The 20,078-nt window shown below is 43.1% G+C and overlaps 1 protein-coding gene across 1 annotated transcript in view; it reads left to right on the top strand.

The window, feature by feature from the left end:
- Window positions 1-20,078, top strand: part of SLC9A3 (solute carrier family 9 member A3) — a 285,255-nt gene that overhangs the window by 190,947 nt on the left and 74,230 nt on the right. Inside the window, exon 9 of the mRNA XM_066579077.1 lies at window positions 1,604-1,693. Coding sequence (XP_066435174.1) covers window positions 1,604-1,693 — 90 coding nt within the window. The remainder of the gene's footprint in view (window positions 1-1,603; window positions 1,694-20,078) is intronic.

Genomic DNA, 20,078 nt, shown 5'->3' with positions numbered 1-20,078 from the left:
AAAAATATTTCTGGTTATTTTTTTTAAATTAGTATATTTAGACTAAAATAAAGTACGGGAACGGGTTCCTTATTTTGTTTTGGATGTTTTGATATATAATATTATGGTTTTGGATTACAGGGCGCTTATAGCGACATTTTAGGTCGGCATCGGTTTGGGGTTATTTTCTTTCTTATGTATGGATTGTTGTTTTATTCTGGAATTTTCTTTTACTTGTGTATGTAATTATGTTTTTTTCTATATGTCCCCCATGATGTCATATAAGACCTCTGGGGGACATTCACATGTTTTTTATTTGACATTTTCCATGCAGTCTGAGAAAGCTGTCCTAGGTTGGAGGAGTGCATCTCTAAACCTGTGGAGGGGCGGGGCCACAAGTGGAGTGAAGTCTAATGTCACACTGAGCATTCCTGTCAAGCTTACCATTAGCTTAACGGAATTGAATAGTCTGGCTTTAAGCTCTCCCCCCACCTTTAGCCCTAACCTCGCCCACTTACCCATCCAATCTAGAGATGCATTTGCCCATTCTAAGATGCTTTCTCATAGGCTGCCTGGATGGTGGATTTGTTTGAATTCCTAAACAGTCCCTTTAAGTCCCAGATAACCCCTTAAAAATTTTCAACTTATTTTTAAAAATACACCAAGTTCCATGCTCCAGATTTGCTGCTGCTTTGTACTTTCTTTCATGTCTGTAAGTTCTGATTTTCAGTTGGTGTTCCGTATTTTTCTGTTGTTCTGTTGTTTGCAATCCAATTTTCGGTAGAGGGTGTATAGCAAGTCTACCATGTGCCCAGTAGTTCACTGTCATGACTTCCTTGCCCTTACTTTCAATGCTGCATTGCACTGTTTCTGGTCCAATCAGCAAGAGGCAGTATGTGAATGCCCGCCCCTCTGTTCTCCTAGGACGATCATGCATTTTTAGAAACATTCTGGCCAAATCCTGCTGTAATGTATGTATGTATGTATGTATGTATGTGTAATGTGTGCACGCACAGACACAAACCTACATGCCATAACAGCAGGAGAGGCAGAGATCGTTATCACAATGTCTGCAGATCTGTCAGTCTGCAACCTGAGTTATGATCATCTTTTCCAGTATTGTTGCACCATCTATATCTAGAGTATACAACCTACATAGAAGTTATAGGGAACCCATCACCAGGTTCATGCGGCCCGAACTAGAGGCAACATGAACCCGGGACAGGTAAGTCTATTATCCTCATGTAGTTGTTCTCTCCTACGGACAAAGAGGCAGAGAGCTGTCAACATGCTGCGGGGCAGGGGCTGGCCCGGCCACCTCTGTGACTCGGAGCTCCATCCTGAATCAGACTTCAAAGTGAGTTTCAGAATAACAACTGCATGGGGGCAGTAGGCGTAGCGGTCGGGTCACCATGAACCAGATTATACCATTCACCAGTTATTTCCTCACCGCCCGTCTGTTCTGGGAGGACCAGCCACTGGTAGCTGCTGCTCACATAATACGCATTTTAGTAAATCCTCATTTCTCAAATTATCTGATTTTTGTCACAGCGATTGTTGTATATTTTTCTCACTCTTGAATACAAGACGCCTTAATTTAATGATCTTTATCAATTGCAAACAGGGCTTAACTATTAAACCATTGGTGCAGTGGTTGAAAGTGAAGAGGAGTGAACATCACGAACGGAAGCTGAATGAAAAACTGCATGGCAGAGTAAGGATTTATATCCCCTTCATCTGAATATTGCTGAGCGGCAGTTGGATCTCCTTCTGTGCTGTAGATATTAGCTTATGTAAGCGGGTCTCCCACAAATGTTCCTGTGTAGATGTGCTACATCCATCCTTCTCTCCGGTGGCTCGCCGGACTCTGTGCGCCATACTTATAGTCCAGCCTGCGCAGAAAGGAGCTTTTTGCGTTCATAAGACTGTTTTAATGCTCATAATTTCAGCAAAACTATAAGTACAGATATTTACAAACTTCTCTTACTTTCCTGTTTACCCATTATGAAGTGAAGATGAATCTATACAAAGCATGCTATATGTGGAATGTATAATGTATATAGATAGTAATGTGTGTGTAAATATACAAATAGCTTGGGCACGGTGTAGCTGCAGGCTCATGGGCCCACCTACTGTCTCCCACCAACAACACCCGCCACCACGTAGCTGCTTAGCTCTGGTCCACCCCAACCAATATATATAATCAGACAGCATATCTATAAGAGAACCTTTATAATACAACAACTTATATCCAGGTTCCAGTAACCTCTACATAATGCGGTTACCATATAATAGTCAGATACATAGTGAGGCCTTAGTCAGACGGGCGTTTTTTCGCGCGATTTGCGGATCGCATGAATGATGCGCATCCGCAAATCGCGTGACCGGTGCCCGAAAATCGCCAAAAAATCTGCTCCTAGCCGCGTTTCATTAGAAACGGGCCGGAGCTGTCCAGCGCATTGCATTCAATGGAGCCGGCAATACAGCCGGCCCCATTGAAAGCAATGCGCTGCGGGCGAGTGTGGGATGAATTGTCGGGAAGGGCTTAAATATATAAGCCCTTCCCTGCAATTCATCCAGAAAAGTGTTAAAATAAAAAAAATATATATACTCACCTTGTCCCGGCAGCCGGAGTTCAGAGCTCCGGCCTGCAGTGGGTGTGAAGAGGGTGTGAGTCAGACCTGCCCCCTGATTGGCTCAGCCTGAGCCAATCAGAGGCAGGACTCACTCACACCCATTCATGAATTGAGCGCATTGAGTGCATATAGAGAAGAGAACAGGAATCGCAGATAGGTGCGATCTGCGATTTCTGTTCTATAATTTATAAAAAGCGCTCATGTGTCTGATACCATTGCAAAGCAATGGTTTTAAAAAAAAAAAAAATCGCCAGACACATGCGCAAATCGCGCAAAAAAACGCACGTCTGACTAAGGCCTGATAGTGATTACAAGGCAATTGCCTTTATTGATCACAGGCGATCTCTTCTTCGATTGGTGGTGTTCACTTTCCATTTTCTTCTCCATGTGGCTGTTGTCACGTCCACCCAGGACGTGTTGGATCCATAACCTGTCGATCTCACACAAATGTGCGCAAGTTGTGTAACAACAAAAACAAACCAAAATATGGGGACTCTTTCACTATCTAAATAACCTCAGGGACAGGGACCTGCCTAAACGCAGGCAATTTGCCCTGACAAGGGCGTACCTGACCTTGTACCTCGGCCTTTAGTTAACCCTACGTGGCACAGAGGAAACAAACAACACAAATACAAAATAAACACTAACTTAGCTTAGATGCAGCAGGCAAATAAACGATCCAGAAGAGAGCTCTGACTGAGACCACAGTCAGAGCTAGACCGAAGATTCAACGGCAATTCTGTCCAGCCTCAGCCAGACTAAATAGCCTGACAATTAGCCAAAGGTGTCGCTAAGCATGTCTCATCTAATACCACACCCACTAGGGCCAGAAGATGGAGAACACCTGCAAAACCTGCACCAGACTATCAGCATGGCAGCAATCCCAGAACCGCCGCAACAGCTATAAAGATTTCTTAAAGCTGCGACTCACCTCTACACACTCTACCCATCCTGCGCTCCCACCGTGCCCCTCACAGTGTCGCCCACAGTAAAAATTCTCTCTTGGGCTGTACAATGTAATACTGCTCAATGCTGTAATAGTTCCCCTCTGTTACCTCCACAAAGTAATAATGACCACTTTGTGCCCCAGAAAAGTAATACTACCCCCAATGCTCACAAAGTAAACATTCTGTGGTTTGTGCCTCTGAGTTACATATTTTTAAACTCCTCTCCAGCTCTCCGCACCTTCAGTGCTGCAGTCTGTCCTCCGCGTTGGGTCTGTGTTAACAGTCAGCCTGTTCATGGGACATCAGACGCTGCTACAGCCAATCACAGGGGTCAGCGATTGACTGCAGCAGCCTGTGATGTCCCATACATATGCTGCTGCAGGCTGTCCACACAGCATCATAGTAGAGCCCTGAAAATTTGGCACTGGAGTTGTAGGGAGCCGAAGAGGAGAGTATACTAGTATTATGTCTATACATGGGGAGCAGGAGGTTTCATTTTTTTTTAATTAATTCTGACAACCCTTTTAAAGTAATAGAGCCCCCCTGTCCCCCTATATATTAATAGAGCCCCCTGTTCCTCTATCTATTAATAGAGCACCGTGTTCCCCTATATATATTAATAGAGGCTCCTTGTTCCCCTATATATTAAGAGCCCCCTGTTCCCCCATATATTAATAGAGCCCCCTTGTTCCCCTATATATTACTAGAGCCCCCTTGTTCCCCTATAAAGTAATTGAGACCCCTTGTTCCCCTTTAAAGTAATTGAGCCCCCCTGCTCCCCTATAAAGTATAGAGCCCCCCTGTTTCCCTATATATTAATAAAGCTCCGCTGTTCCCCTATATATTAATAGAGCCCCCCTGCTCCCCTATATATTAATAGAGCCCCCTGCTCCCCTATATATTAATAGAGCCCCCCAGTTCCCCAATATATTAATAGAGCCCCTTGCTCCCCTATATATTAATAGAGCCCCCTCGTTCCCCTATATATTAATAGAGCCCCCTTGTTCCCCTATATATTATTAGAGCCCCCTTGTTCCCCTATATAATAATAGAGCCCCCTTGTTCCCCTATAAAGTAATTGAGCCCCCCATTTCCCCTATATATTATAAGAGCCCCCTGTTCCCCTATATATGAATAGTTCCTTGTTCCTCTATAAAGTAATAAAGCCGCCTTGTTCCCCTATAAAGTAATAGAGCCCCCTTGTACCCCTATAAAGTAATAGAACCCCCTTGTTCCCCTATACATTAATAGAGGCTCCTGTTCCCCTATATATTAATAGAGGCTCCTGTTCGACCTATAAAGTAATAGAGCCCCCTTGTTCCCCTATATATTAATAGAGCCCCCTTGTTCCCCTATATATTAATAGAGCCCCTTGTTCCCCTATATACTAATAGAGCCCCTTGTTCCCCTATATATTAATAGAGCCCCCTTGTTCCCCTATAAAGTAATTGAGCCCCCTTGTTCCCCTATATATTAATAGAGCCCCCTTGTTCTCCTTTAAAGTAATTGAGCCCCCTTGTTCCGCTATATATTAATAGAGCCCCCTTGTTCCCCTATAAAGTAATAGAGCCCCCTTGTACCCCTATAAAGTAATAGAACCCCCTTGTTCCCCTATATATTAATAGAGGCTCCTGTTCCCCTATAAAGTAATAGAGCCCCCTTGTTCTCCGAAAAAGTAATAGAGCCCCCTTGTTCCCCTATAAAGTAATTGAGCCCCCTTGTTCCCCTATATATTGAACCCCCCCCCTGTTCCCCTATATATTAATAGAGGCTCCTGTTCACCTATAAAGTAATCGAGCCCCCTTGTTCCCTTATATATTAATTGAGCCCCCTTGTTCCCCTATAAAGTAATTGAGCCCCCTTGTTCTCCTATAAAGTAATTGAGTACCCTTGTTCCCCTATATATTAATAGAGCCCCTTGTTCCCCTATAAAGTAATAGAGCCCCCTTGTCCCCCTATATATTAATAGAGCCCCCTTGTTCCCCTATAAAGTAATTGTGCCCCCTTGTTCCCCTATAAAGTAATTGAGCCCCCTTGTTCCCCTATAAAGTAATTGAGCCCCCTTGTTCCCCTATAAAGTAATTGAGCCCCCCTGTTCTTCTATCAAAAATCACAGTGGTATTCCGAATCTATATAGCCTTAGAAATGCCCTTCACAGATATAGACGAAATTAAAATAGATACCTTTTATTGATAACTTGTTTAAAATTAGGGCCACATAAATCATATAACAAACACTAACATACGTGGACTAACAACATGAATCGTACTGTGTGACTCAGTGACCGGATGGAGTAAGGGTCTAAGTTCCCCCCTAGGTATCCAGTCAGGTTAACCCCTATTAACAGAATTAGGGGACTGGGTCACTGGTTTATAGCGGTATGTCACAATAAGAAGGTTCCCAATCTAGCGTGGCTGGTTCCCAGCCGGAAACCCCTTGACCGTTATTATCGCTATTTTCAATAAGGATCATATGGTTGATCAAAAGATCTATGTTACACCATACTAGATACGTCGTCACTTGTGGTACGTATATTTTGACGTTAATGATGGGGGAATTAAACCCCTCAGTGGATGATAGCTCAGATATTAATATAGGTGTTCCAACGTCAATAGCTGGGTAGTCACTCAGTGCTCACTCAAGCATTCTTTTCATGTCTTGAGATAATTCCTCAGCAGATAGGTGACTACTCAGATGGCTTGCAATGTTTCGGCACTTATAAACGTACTACTTCAAAGTTGTGTATTGATTTCACACAGCGAGTGACTGCTCAAGTATTTAGTGTACGTATTACGAATGGTCACTATAGTGGTCACTTAGACGTACATCAGTTTGGAGCAACGGAATAATTACTCCAAGAGTGCGTGATCACTTCCGTGGCCATTCACGGCGGACCTGAAGATCATCAAGCCCCATAAAAAACGCCCCAACTTATCGCAAGGGGAGAGTATAGCATTACAAAGACTCAAAGCAAATGAAGATCTAATAATTAAATCAGCGGACAAGGGGGGGAATGTCGTTGTTATGAATAGGGATGATTATAAGCAGATGTGTCATCATCTGCTTGATGATCCTGCCACATACAAAGTCCTCACCACGGACCCAACATCACACTTCCAGAGGGAACTAAAGGAACTCCTCTATAAGGCCCGAGAGACAGAATGCATCGATAGGAATGAATTCATATATATGAATCCAACACATCCAACTGTGGCCACGTTCTACGCCTTACCTAAGGTCCACAAAGGGACAAATCCCCTGCGTGGTAGGCCCATTGTGATACCATGGATGTTCTCAGAATCATTGATGGGATTTCTGTCGACTCCGATACTCTCCTCGCCACATTGGATGTGGAATCTTTGTACAGTTCCATCCCCCATGAGGGAGGTCTAATGGCCACACGGTTCTTTCTGGAACAAAGAGGGACACAGTTTCTGCAACATAACCAGTGCGTTCTGAATTTTCTATCATTTATTTTGACCCACAATTTTTTTCTGTTCGATACCCAGTACTTCCACCAGCTCAGGGGGACTGCGATGGGGACATCTTGTGCCCCATCGTATGCCAATCTCTACCTGGGCTGGTGGGAGGAAAAGTACATATACCCAAATGAAGAATGGGCTGAAAACATCACCCTCTGGTTGCGTTTTATTGACGATATTTTGGTCTTCTGGAGAGGTTCTGAGGTATCCTTCCATAGATTCGTAGAAACACTCAATACCAATAACTTAAATCTTAAACTCACCTCGGAAATCAATTGCGAATCAATCACCTTTCTTGATTTATCGATTCAGAAAAATATCGATGGATCAATTACATCGACACTGCATCGTAAAGCAACGGCGACAAATAGTCTCCTTAAATGGGATAGTTACCACCCCTTTACCTTAAAGAAAGGAATCCCAAAAGGGCAGTTCCTTAGAGTCAAACGGAACTGCTCGAGGGAACAAGATTTCCAGAGAGAGAGCGAAAGTTTGAAGCAACGTTTCTTGGAAAGAGATTACCCATGCGATATAATTGAAGACGCACTGAAACATGCAGAACTACAGCCGAGATGCGATCTCTTAGTCCCTAGACAACGTAACAACTTGAGATCCTCAAGGATCATCGGGACCTTCGATACAGGAACGAGAGAGGTTCGCCATATCCTGGAACACTACTGGACCATTCTCTCCAATGACCCTGACCTAAGAGACATTATACCAACATACCCGATGATTACATTCCGGAGGGGTCATAACCTTAGGGATCACCTTGTCAAGAGCCATTTAACCCCTTGTTCAAAGGAAAACTGGTTGGGTAGCCTAAAACCATGTGGGACATTTCCCTGCCATGATTGCGAGGCGTGCACCTTTATATTGAAAAGCAAGACGTTTACAAGCGCCAGTACCAACAGAATCTATTCCAACAGAAGTTTTATTAACTGTAAAACACGGAATATCGTTTACATCATTAACGTCAAAATATACGTACCACAAGTGACGACGTATCTAGTATGGTGTAACATAGATCTTTTGATCAACCATATGATCCTTATTGAAAATAGCGATAATAACGGTCAAGGGGTTTCCGGCTGGGAACCAGCCACGCTAGATTGGGAACCTTCTTATTGTGACATACCGCTATAAACCAGTGACCCAGTCCCCTAATTCTGTTAATAGGGGTTAACCTGACTGGATACCTAGGGGGGAACTTAGACCCTTACTCCATCCGGTCACTGAGTCACACAGTACGATTCATGTTGTTAGTCCACGTATGTTAGTGTTTGTTATATGATTTATGTGGCCCTAATTTTAAACAAGTTATCAATAAAAGGTATCTATTTTAATTTCGTCTATATCTGTGAAGGGCCCCTGTTCTTCTATATATTAATAAAGCCCCCCTGTTCCCCTATATATTAATATAGCCCCCCTGTTCCCCTATATGTTAATAGAGACCCCTGTTCCCCTATATATTAATAGAGACCCCTGTTCCCCTATATGTTAATAGAGACCCCCTGTTCCCCTATAGGTTAATAGAGACCCCTGTTCCCCTATAGGTTAATAGAGCCCGTCTGTTCCCCTATATATTAATAGAGCCCCCTTGTTCTCCTATAAAGTAATAGAGCACCCCGTTTCCCCTATATATTTATAGTGCCACCTTGTTCACCTATATAGTAATAGAGCCCCCTTGTTCCCCTATATATTAATAGAGCCCCCTTGTTCCCCTATATAGTAATAGAGCCCCCTGTTCCCCTATATATTAATAGAGGCTCCTTGTTCCCCTATAAAGTTATAAAGCCCCCTTGTTCCCCTATATATTAATAGAGCCCCTTTGTTCCCCTATAAAGTAATTGAGCCCCCTTGTTCCCCTATAAAGTAATTGAGCCCCCTTGTTCCCCTATAAAGTAATTGAGCCCCCTTGTTCCCCTATAAAGTAATAGAGCCCCCTTGTACCCCTATAAAGTAATAGAACCCCCTTGTTCCCCTATATATTAATAGATGCTCCTGTTCCCCTATAAAGTAATAGAGCCTCCTTGTTCTCCTATAAAGTAATAGAGCCTCCTTGTTCCCCTATAAAGTAATTGAGCCCCCTTGTACCTCTATAAAGTAATTGAGCCCCATTGTTCCCCTATATATTAATAGGGGCTCCTGTTACCCTATAAAGTAATTGAGCCCGCCTGTTCCCCTATATATTAATAGAGGCCCCTGTTCCCCTATAAAGTAATTGAGCCCCCCTGTTCCCCCATATATTAATATAGGCTCCTGTTCCCCTATATATTAATAGAGCCCCCTGTACCCCTATATATTAATGTAGGCTCCTGTTCCCATATATATTAATAGAGCCCCCTTGTTCCCCGATATATTAATAGAGCCCCCTTGTTCCCCTATATATTAATAAAGCCGCCTTGTTCCCCTATAAAGTAATAGAGCCCTCTTGTACCCCTATAAATTAATAGAACCCCCTTGTTCCCCTATATATTAATAGAGGCTCCTGTTTCCCTATATATTAATAAAGCCCCCCTGTTCCCCTATATATATTATTAGAGCCCCCTGTTCCCCTATAAAGTAATAGAGTGCCCCCGTTTCCCCTGTATGTTAATACAGCCCCCTTGTTCCCCTATATAGTAATAAAGCCCCTTTGTTCCCCTATATATTAAGAGAGCCCCCTTGTTCCCCTATAAAGTAATTGAGCCCCCTTGTTCCCCTATAAAGTAATTGAGCCCCCCTGTTCCCCTATATATTAATAGAGCCCCCCGTTCACCTATATATTAATAGAGCCCCCCTGTTCCACTATATATTAATAGAGCCCCCTGTTCCCCTATATATTAATAGAGCCCCCTGTTCCCCTATATATTAATAGAGACCCCCTGTTCCCCTATATATTAATAGAGACCCCTGTTCCCCTATATATTATTAGAGCCCCTCTGTTCCCCTATATATTAAGAGCCCCCTTGTTCTCCTATAAAGTAATAGAGCACCCCCGTTTCCCCTATATATTTATAGTGCCACCTTGTTCACCTATATAGTAATAGAGGCTCCTTGTTCCCCTATAAAGAAATAAAGCCCCTTGTACCCCTATAAAGTAATAGAGCCCCTTGTACCCCTATAAAGTAATAGAACCCCCTTGTTCTCCTATAAAGTAATAGAGCCCCCTTGTTCCCGTATATATTAAGAGGCTCCCTTTCCCCTTTAAAGTAATAGAGCCCCCTTGTTCTCCTATAAAGTAATAGAGCCCCCTTGTTCTCCTATAAAGTAATAGAGCCCCCTTGTTCTCCTATAAAGTAATAGAGCCCCCTTGTTCCCGTATAAAGTTATTGAGCTCCCTTGTTCCCCTATATATTAATTGAGCCCCCTTGTTCCCCTATAAAGTAATAGAGCCCCACTGTTCCCCTATATATTAATAGAGCCCCTTGTTCCCCCATATATTAATAGAGGCTCCTGTTCCCCTTTAAGGTAATTGAGCCCTCCTGTTACCCTTATATATTAATAGAGCCCCCTGTTACACCATATATATATATATATATATATATATATATATATATATATATATATATATATATATATAGGCTCTTGTTCCCCTATATATTAATAGAGCCCCCCTGTTCCCCTATATATTAATAGAGGCTCCTGTTGCCCTATATATTAATATAGCCCACTTGTTCCCCTATATATTAATAGAGGCTCCTGTTCCCCTATAAAGTAATAGAGCTCCCTTGTTCCCCTATACATTAATAGATCCCCTTGTTCCCCAATATATTAATTGAGCCCCCCTGTTCCCCTATTTATTAATAGGGCCCCCTTGTTCCCCTATAAAGTAATAGAGCCCCCCTGTTCCCCTATATAATAATTGAGACTCCCTGTTCCCCTATAAAGTAATAAAGCCACCTTGTTCACCTATAAATTAATAGATCCCCCTTGTTTCCCTATATATTAATAGAGGCTCCCGTTCCCCTATAAAGTAATAGAGCCCCTTGTTCCCCTATATATTAATAGAGGCTCCTGTTCACCTATAAAGTAATCGAGCCTCCTTGTTTCCCTCTATATTAATCGAGCCCCCTTATTCCCCTATAAAGTAATACAGCCCCCCTGTTCCCCTATATATTAATAGAGCCCCCTTGTTCCCCAATATATTAATAGAGCCCCCTTGTTCCCTTATAAAGTAATAGAGCCTCCCTGTTCCCCTATATACTAATAAAGCCCCCTGTTCCCCTATATATTAATAGAGCCCCCTTGTTCCCCTATAAAGTAATAGAGCCCCCCTGTTCCCCTATATATTAATAGAGGCTCCTGTTCCCCAATAAAGTAACAGAGCTCCCCTGTTGCCCTATATATTAATAGAGCCCCACTGTTCCCCTATATATTAATATAGGCTCATGTTCCCCTATATATTAATAGAGCCCCTTGTTCCCCTATATATTAATTGGGGCTCATGTTGCCCTATATATTAATAGAGCCCTCTTGTTCCCCTATATATTAATAGAGGCTCCTGTTCCCCTATACATTAATAGAGCTCCCTTGTTCCCCTATACATTAATAGAGCTCCCTTGTTCCCCTATATATTAAGTTCCCCTTGTTCCCCTATATTTTAATAGAGCCCCTGTTCCCCTATATATTAATAGAACCCCCCTTCCCCTATATACTAATTGAGCCCCCCTGTTCCCCTATATATTAATAGAGCCCCCCTTGTTCCCCTATAAAGTAATAGAGCCCCCCTGTTCCCCTATATATTAATTGAGACCCCCTGTTCCCCTATAAAGTAATAGAGCCCCCTTGTTCCCCTATAATTTAATAGAGCCCCCTTGTTCCCCTATAATTTAATAGATCCCCCTTGTTTCCCTATATATTAATAGAGGCTCCCCTTCCCCTATAAAGTAATAGATCCGCTTGTTCCCCTATATATTAATAGAGGCTCCTGTTCACCTATAAAGTAATCAAGCCCCCTTGTTCCCCGCTATATTAATAGAGCCCCCTTGTTCCCCTATAAAGTAATAGAGCCCTGTGTTCCCCTATATATTAATAGAGCCCCCTTGTTCCCCTAAATATTATTAGAGCCCCCTTTTCCCCCTATAAAGTAATAGAACCCCCCTTGTTCCCCTATGTATTAATAGAGCCCCATTGTTCCCCTATATATTAATAGAGGCTCCTGTTACCCTATAAAGTAATTGAGCCCCCCTTTTCACCTATATATTAATAGAGCCCCCTTGTTCCCCTATATTAATAGAGGCTCCTGTTCCCCCTATATATTAATATAGCCCCCTTGCTCCCCTATATATTAATAGAGCCCCCCTGTACCCCTATATATTAATGTTGGCTCCTATTCCCCTATATATCAAGAGCCCCCTTGTTCCCCTTTATATTAATAGAACCCCCTTGCTCCCCTATATATTAATAGAGGCTCCTGTTCCCCCATATATTAATAGCCTTCTTGTTCCCCTATATATTAAGAGCCCCCCTGTTCCCCTATATATTAATAGAGCTCCTTGCTCTCCTATAAAGTAATAGAGCACCCCCGTTTCCCCTATATATTTATAGTGCCACCTTGTTCACCTATATAATAATAGAGGCTCCTGTTACTCTATATATTATTAGAGCCCCCCTGTTCCCCTATATATTATTAGAGCCCCCTTGTTCCCCTATATAGTAATAAAGCCCCCTTATTCCCCTATATATTAATAGAGCCCCCTTGTTCCCCTATAAAGTAATTGAGCCCCCTGTTCCCCTATATATTAATAGAGCCCCCCTGTTCCCCTATATATTAATAGAGCCCCTGTGTTCCCCTATATATTAATAGAGCCCCCTGTTCCCCTATATATTAATACAGCCCCCTTGCTATCCTATAAAGTAATAGAGCACCCCGTTTCCCCTATATATTTATAGAGGCTCCTGTTCCCCTATATATTATTAGAGCCCCCTGTTCCCCTATATATTATTAGAGCCCCCTGTTCCCCTATATATTATTAGAGTGCCCCTGTTTCCCCTATATATTAATAGAGCCCCCTTGTTCCCCTATATAGTAATAAAGCCCCTTTGTTCCCCTATATATTAATAGAGCCCCTTGTTCCCCTATATATTAAGAGGCTCCTGTTCCCCTATAAAGTAGTAGAGCCCCCTTGTTCTCCTATAAAGTAATAGAGCCCTCTTGTACCCCTATAAAGTAATAGAACCCCCTTGTTCCCCTATAAAGTAATTGATCCCCCTTGTTCCCCTATATATTAAGAGGCTCCTGTTCCCCTATAAAGTAGTAGAGCCCCCTTTTTCACCTATATAGTAATAGAGCCCCTTGTTCCCCTATATATTAATGGAGCCCCCTTGTACCCCTATAAAGCAATAGAACCCCCTTGTTCCCCTATATATTAAGAGGCTCCTGTTCCCCTATAAAGTAGTAGAGCCCCCTTGTTCTCCTATAAAGTAATAGAGCCCTCTTGTACCCCTATAAAGTAATAGAACCCCCTTGTTCCCCTATATATTTATAGAGGCTCCTGTTTCCCTATATATTATTAGAGCCCCCTGTTCCCCTATATATTATTAGAGCCCCCTGTCCTCCTATATATTATTAGAGTGCCCCCGTTTCCCCTATATATTAATAGAGCCCCCTTGTTCCCCTATATAGTAATAAAGCCCCTTTGTTCCCCTATATAGTAATAAAGCCCCTTTGTTCCCCTATAAAGTAATTGAGCCCCCTTGTTCCCCTATAAAGTAATTGAGCCCCCTTGTTCCCCTATAAAGTAATTGAGCCCCCTTGTTCCCCTATAAAGTAATTGAGCCCCCTTGTTCCCCTATAAAGTAATTGAGCCCCCCTGTTCTTCTATATATTAATAGAGCCCCCCCTGTTCTTCTATATATTAATAGAGCCCCCCCTGTTCCCCTATATATTAATAGAGCCCCTCTGTTCCGCTATATATTAATAAAGCCCCCTTGTTCTCCTATAAAGTAATAGAGCACCCCCGTTTCCCCTATATATTTATAGTGCCACCTTGTTCACCTATATAGTAATAGAGCCCCCTGTTCCCCCATATATTACTAGAGGCTCCTTGTTCCCCTATAAAGAAATAAAGCCCCCTTGTCCCCCTATATATTAAGAGTCCCTTGTACCCCTATAAAGTAATAGAGCCCCTTGTACCCCTATAAAGTAATAGAGCCCCTTGTACCCCTATGAAGTAATAGAACCCCCTTGCTCCCCTATATATTAAGAGGCTCCCTTTCCCCTATAAAGTAATAGAGCCCCCTTGTTCTCCTATAAAGTAATAGAGCCCCCTTGTTCTCCTATAAAGTAATAGAGCCCCCTTGTTCCCCTATAAAGTAATTGATCCCCCTTGTTCCCCTATATATTAATTGAGCCCCCTTGTTCCCCTATAAAGTAATAGAGGCGCCTGTTCCCCTTTCAGGTTATTGAGCCCCCTGTTACACTATATATATATATATATATATACGATCCTGTTCCCCTATATATTAATAGAGCCCCCCTGTTCCCCTATATATTAATAGATGCTCCTGTTGCCCTATATATTAATATAGCCCCCCTGTTCCCCCATATATTAATAGAGGCTCCTGTTGCCCTATATATTAATATAGCCCACTTGTTCCCCTATATATTAATAGAGGCTCCTGTTCCCCTCTAAAGTAATAGAGCTCCCTGTTCCCCTATATATTAATACAGCCCCTTGTTCCCCCATATATTAATAGAGCCCCCTGTTCCCCTATATATTAAGAGAGGTGCCTGTTCCCCTTTAAGGTAATTGAGCCTTCCTGTTACCCCTATATATTAATAGAGCCCCCTGTTACACTATATATATATATATATATATATATATATATATATATATATATATAGGCTCCTGTTCCCCTATATATTAATAGAGCCCCCCTGTTCCCGTATATATTAAGAGGCTCCTGTTGCCCTATATATTAAAATAGCCCCCCTGTTCCCCTATATATTAATAGAGGCTCCGGTTGCCCTATATATTAATATAGCCCACTTGTTCCCCTATATATTAATAGAGGCTCCTGTTCCCCTATAAAGTAATAGAGCTCCCTGTTCCCCTATACATTAATAGAGCTCCCTTGTTCCCCTATATATTAATAGATCTTCTTGTTCCCCTTTATATTAATAGAGCCCCTCTTCCCCTATATATTAATTGAGCCCCCCTGTTCCCCTATTTATTAATAGAGCCCCCTTGTTCCCCTATAAAGTAATAGAGCCCCCCTGTTCCCCTATATAATAGACTCCCTGTTCCCCTAGAAAGTAATAGAGCCCCCTTGTTCACCTATAAATTAATAGATCCCCATTGTTCCCCTATATATTAATAGAGGCTCCTGTTCACGTATAAAGTAATCGAGCCTCCTTGTTTCCCTCTATATTAATAGAGCCCACTTATTCCCCTATAAAGTAATAGTGCCCCCCTGTTCCCCTATATATTAATAGAGCCCCCTTGTTCCCCTATATATTAATAGAGCCCCCCTGTTCCCCTATATATTAATAGAGCCCCCTTGTTCCCCTATAAAGTAATAGAGCCCCCCTGTTCCCCTATATACTAATAAAGCCCCCCTGTTCCCCTATATATTAATAGAGCCCCCTTGTTCCCCTATAAAGTAATAGTGCCCCCTGTTCCCCTATATATTAATAGAGCCCCCCTGTTCCCCTATATACTAATAAAGCCCCCCTGTTCCCCTATATATTAATAGAGCCCCCTTGTTCCCCTATAAAGTAATAAAGCCCCCCTGTTCCCCTATATATTAGTAGAGGCTCCTGTTCCCCAATAAAGTAACAGAGCTCCCCTGTTTCCCTATATATTAATAGAGCCCCACTGTTCCCCTATATATTAATATAGGCTCATGTTCCCCTATATATTAATAGAGCCCTCTTGTTCCCCTATATATTAATAGAGGCTCCTGTTCCCCCATAAAGTAATAGAGCCCCCCTGTTCCCCTATACATTAATAGAGCCCTCTTGTTCCCCTATATATTAATAGTTCCTCTTGTTCCCCTATATTTTAATAGAGCCCCTGTTCCCCTATATATTAATAGAACCCCTCTTCCCCTATATATTAATAGAGCCCCCTTGTTCCCCTCTAAAGTAAGAGTCCCCCTGTTCCCCTATATATTAATTGAGACCCCCTGTTCCCCTATAAAGTAATAGAGCCCCCTTGTTCCCCTATAATTTAATAGATCCCCCTTCTTTTCCTATATATTAATAGAGGCTCCCCTTCCCTTATAAAGTAATAGATCCCCTTGTTCCCCTATATATTAATAGAGGCTCCTGTTCACCTATAAAGTAATCAAGCCCCCTTGTTCCCCGCTATATTAATAGAGCCCCCTTGTTCCCCTATAAAGTAATAGAGCCCCCTGTTCCCCTATATATTATTAGAGCCCCCTTGTTCCCCTATATATTATTAGAGCCCCTTTTCCCCCTATAAAGTAATAGATCCCCCCCTTGTTCCCCTATAAAGTAATTGAGCCCCCCTGTTTCCCCCATATATTAATAGAGCCCCCTATTCCTCCATATATTAATAGAGCCCCCTGTTCCCCTATATATTAATATAGGCTCCTGTTCCCCTATACATTAATAGAGCCCCCTTGTTCCCCTATATTAATAGAGGCTCCTGTTCCCCCTATATATTAATAGAGCCCCCTTGTTCCCCTATATATTAATAGAGGCTCCTGTTCCCCTATAAAGTAATTGAGCCCCCCTGTTCCCCCATATATTAAAGGAGATGTCCCGCGCCGAAACGGGTTTTTTTTTTTTTAAACCCCCCCCCCCGTTCGGCGCGAGACAACCCAGATGCAGGGGTTAAAAAAACCACCCGCACAGCGCTTACCTGAATCCCGGCGGTCCGGCGTCTTCATACTCACCTGCTGAAGATGGCCGCCGGGATCCTCTGTCTTCGTGGACCGCAGCTCTTCTGTGCGGTCCACTGCCGATTCCAGCCTCCTGATTGGCTGGAATCGGCACGTGACGGGGCGGAGCTACACGGAGCCGCTCTCTGGCACGAGCGGCTCCATAGAAGACTGCTGAAGACCCGGACTGCGCAAGCGCGGCTAATTTGGCCATCGGAGGCCAAAAATTAGTCGGCACCATGGAGACGAGGACGCTAGCAACGGAGCAGGTAAGTAAAAAACTTTTTATAACTTCTGTATGGCTCATAATTAATGCACAATGTACATTACAAAGTGCATTATTATGGCCATACAGAAGTGTATAGACCCACTTGCTGCCTCGGGACAACCCCTTTAATAGAGCCCCCTATTCCTCCATATATTAATAGAGCCCCTGTTCCCCTATATATTAATAGAGCCCCCCTGTTCCCCCATATATTAATATAGGCTCCTGTTCCCCTATACATTAATAGAGCCCCCTTTTCCCCCTATATTAATAGAGGCTCCTGTTCCCCCTATATATTAATAGAGCCCCCTTGTTCCCCTATATATTAAGAGCCCCCCGTTCCCCTATATATTAATGTTGGCTCCTATTCCCCTATATATCAATAGAGCCCCCTTGTTCCCCTATATATTAATAGAACCCCCTTGCTCCCCTTTATATTAATAGAGGCTCCTGTTCCCCCATATATTAATAGAGCCTTCTTGTTCCCCTATATATTAAGAGCCCCCTTGCTCTCCTATAAAGTAATAGAGCACCCCCGTTTCCCCTATATATTTATAGTGCCACCTTGTTCACCTATATAGTAATAGAGCCTCCTGTTCCCCTATATATTAATAGAGGCTCCTTGTTCCCCTATAATGTAATAGAGCCCCCTTGTACCCCTATAAAGTAATAGAACCCTTTTGTTCCCCTATATATTAATAGAGGCTCCTGTTCATCTATATATTAATAGAGCCCCCCTGTTCCCCTATATATTATTAGAGCCCCCTTGTTCCCCTATAAAGTAAGAGTACCCTCGTTTCTCCTATATATTAATAGAGCCCCCTTGTTCCCCTATAAAGTAATTGAGCACCCTTGTTCCCCTATAAATTAATAGCGCCCCCTGTTCCCCTATATATTAATAGCGCCCCCTGTTCCCCTATATATTAATAGAGCCCCCTGTTCCCCTATATATTAATACAGCCCCCCTGTTCCCCTATATATTAATACAGCCCCCTTGCTATCCTATAAAGTAATAGAGCACCCCGTTCACCCTATATATTTATAGTGCCACCTTGTTCACCTATATAGTAATAGAGCCCCCTGTTCCCCTATATATTAATAGAGGCTCCTTGTTCCCCTATAAAGTAATAAAGCCCCCTTGTTCCCCTATATATTAATGGAGCCCCCTTGTACCCCTATAAAGCAATAGAACCGCCTTGTTCCCCTATATATTAAGAGGCTCCTGTTCCCCTATAAAGTAGTAGAGCCCCCTTGTTCTCCTATAAAGTAATAGAGCCCCCTTGTTCTCCTATAAAGTAATAGAGCCCCCTTGTTCCCCTATAAAGTAATTGATCCCCCTTGTTCCCCTATATATTAATTGAGACCCCTTTTTCCCCTATAAAGTAATAGAGCCCCCCTGTTACCCCTATATATTAATAGAGCCCCCCTGTTACCCCTATATATTAATAGAGCCTCCTGTTCCACCATATATTAATAGAGCCCCCTGTTCCCCTATATATTAATAGAGCCCCCCCTGTTCCCCCATATATTAATATAGGCTTCTGTTCCCCTATGTATTAATAGAGGCTCCTGTTCCCCTATAAAGTAATTGAGCCCCCCTGTTCCCCCATATATTAATATATGCTCCTGTTCCCCTATATATTAATAGAGCCCCCTTGTTCCCCTATATATTAATTGATGCTCCTGTTGCCCTATATATTAATAGAGCCCTCTTGTTCCCCTATATATTAATAGAGGTTCCTGTTCCCCTATAAAGTAATAGAGCCCCCCTGTTCCCCTATAAAGTAACAGAGCCCCCTTGTTCCCCTATATATTAATAGAGCCCCTTGTTCCCCTATATATTAATAGAGCCCCCTTGTTCCCCTATATATTAAGAGGCTCCTGTTCCCCTATAAAGTAATAGAGCCCCCTTGTTCCCCCTATAAAGTAATAGAGCCCCCCTGTTCCCCTATATATTAATTGAGCCCCCCTGTTCCCCTATAAATTAATAGATCCCCCTTGTTCCCCTATATATTAAGAGGCTCCTGTTCCCCTATATATTAATTAAGCCCCCCTGTTCCCCTATAAAGTAATAGAGCCCCCGTCTGGCTGAGCAGTAAGAACACAGACGACTTCCTGCTCCATCTCACAGCGGTTCTGCAGTCGCACTGCCCGTTGGGTTAGGCGGCGAGATTCCGCGTGGCTTTTCCACAGTTGCACGCTGCCATAGGATTGCACGCACCTAATCCTATGCAGGCAGACGCGATTGTGATCACAGAAAATCCGCACAGTAACAAATTCGCGGACGAGTAAGCGAGAGGTCACTGCAGGAGGCCGGGTTGCATCCCCGCTGCGAGTATCACAGTCAGAATCCAACCCGGCCGTGTGCATGAGGTCTTATACGGCCAGAGCGTAGGACGACTCCTCCCTCCCTTCCTGCTCAGTATGTGCTCCTCGCGCCAAACATCAGAAGGGGGAGGAGTCATCCTACGCTCCGCATAACCCAACAGGCTTCTGTGATCTTACTGCTGGGCTGAATAGGTCCACAGTGAAAGAAGCCCAGCAGTGTTAGTGGTGAGGGGGGCTTCTGTGCCCCTCTAGCTTAGGGGCCCGTCACATCTTTCACACCTGCAACCAATGCATTTAGACCACATGTGCAAAACGCAGAATGGACCCCACTCTGCACCATGAGTTCAGCCAAAGTCTACTGCACCCGCCAGCCATTCTGGTTCTGCACAGAGGAGTCATTTCATACCAGCAGAGGGAATCTGTTTTATGCAGAATATTTATTGCTCGGACTTCAGATATCATTACTAAAGATTTCTTGTGCTAAAAAATGAGTAAATGTTGCCGATCCTATGCTGGAATCTACAAGGAGGGCGGTTGGGGCGATGTTAACGAGATGGAGCCGCAGAGTCAGTGTGCCGCAGTGCGATCCGCGGCTGTGATGTTGTGT

Source organism: Eleutherodactylus coqui, chromosome 9 (assembly GCF_035609145.1).
Source record: "Eleutherodactylus coqui strain aEleCoq1 chromosome 9, aEleCoq1.hap1, whole genome shotgun sequence".
In the NCBI taxonomy this organism is placed as follows: domain Eukaryota; kingdom Metazoa; phylum Chordata; class Amphibia; order Anura; family Eleutherodactylidae; genus Eleutherodactylus; species Eleutherodactylus coqui.
This window is presented reverse-complemented; position numbering and strand designations above follow the sequence as displayed.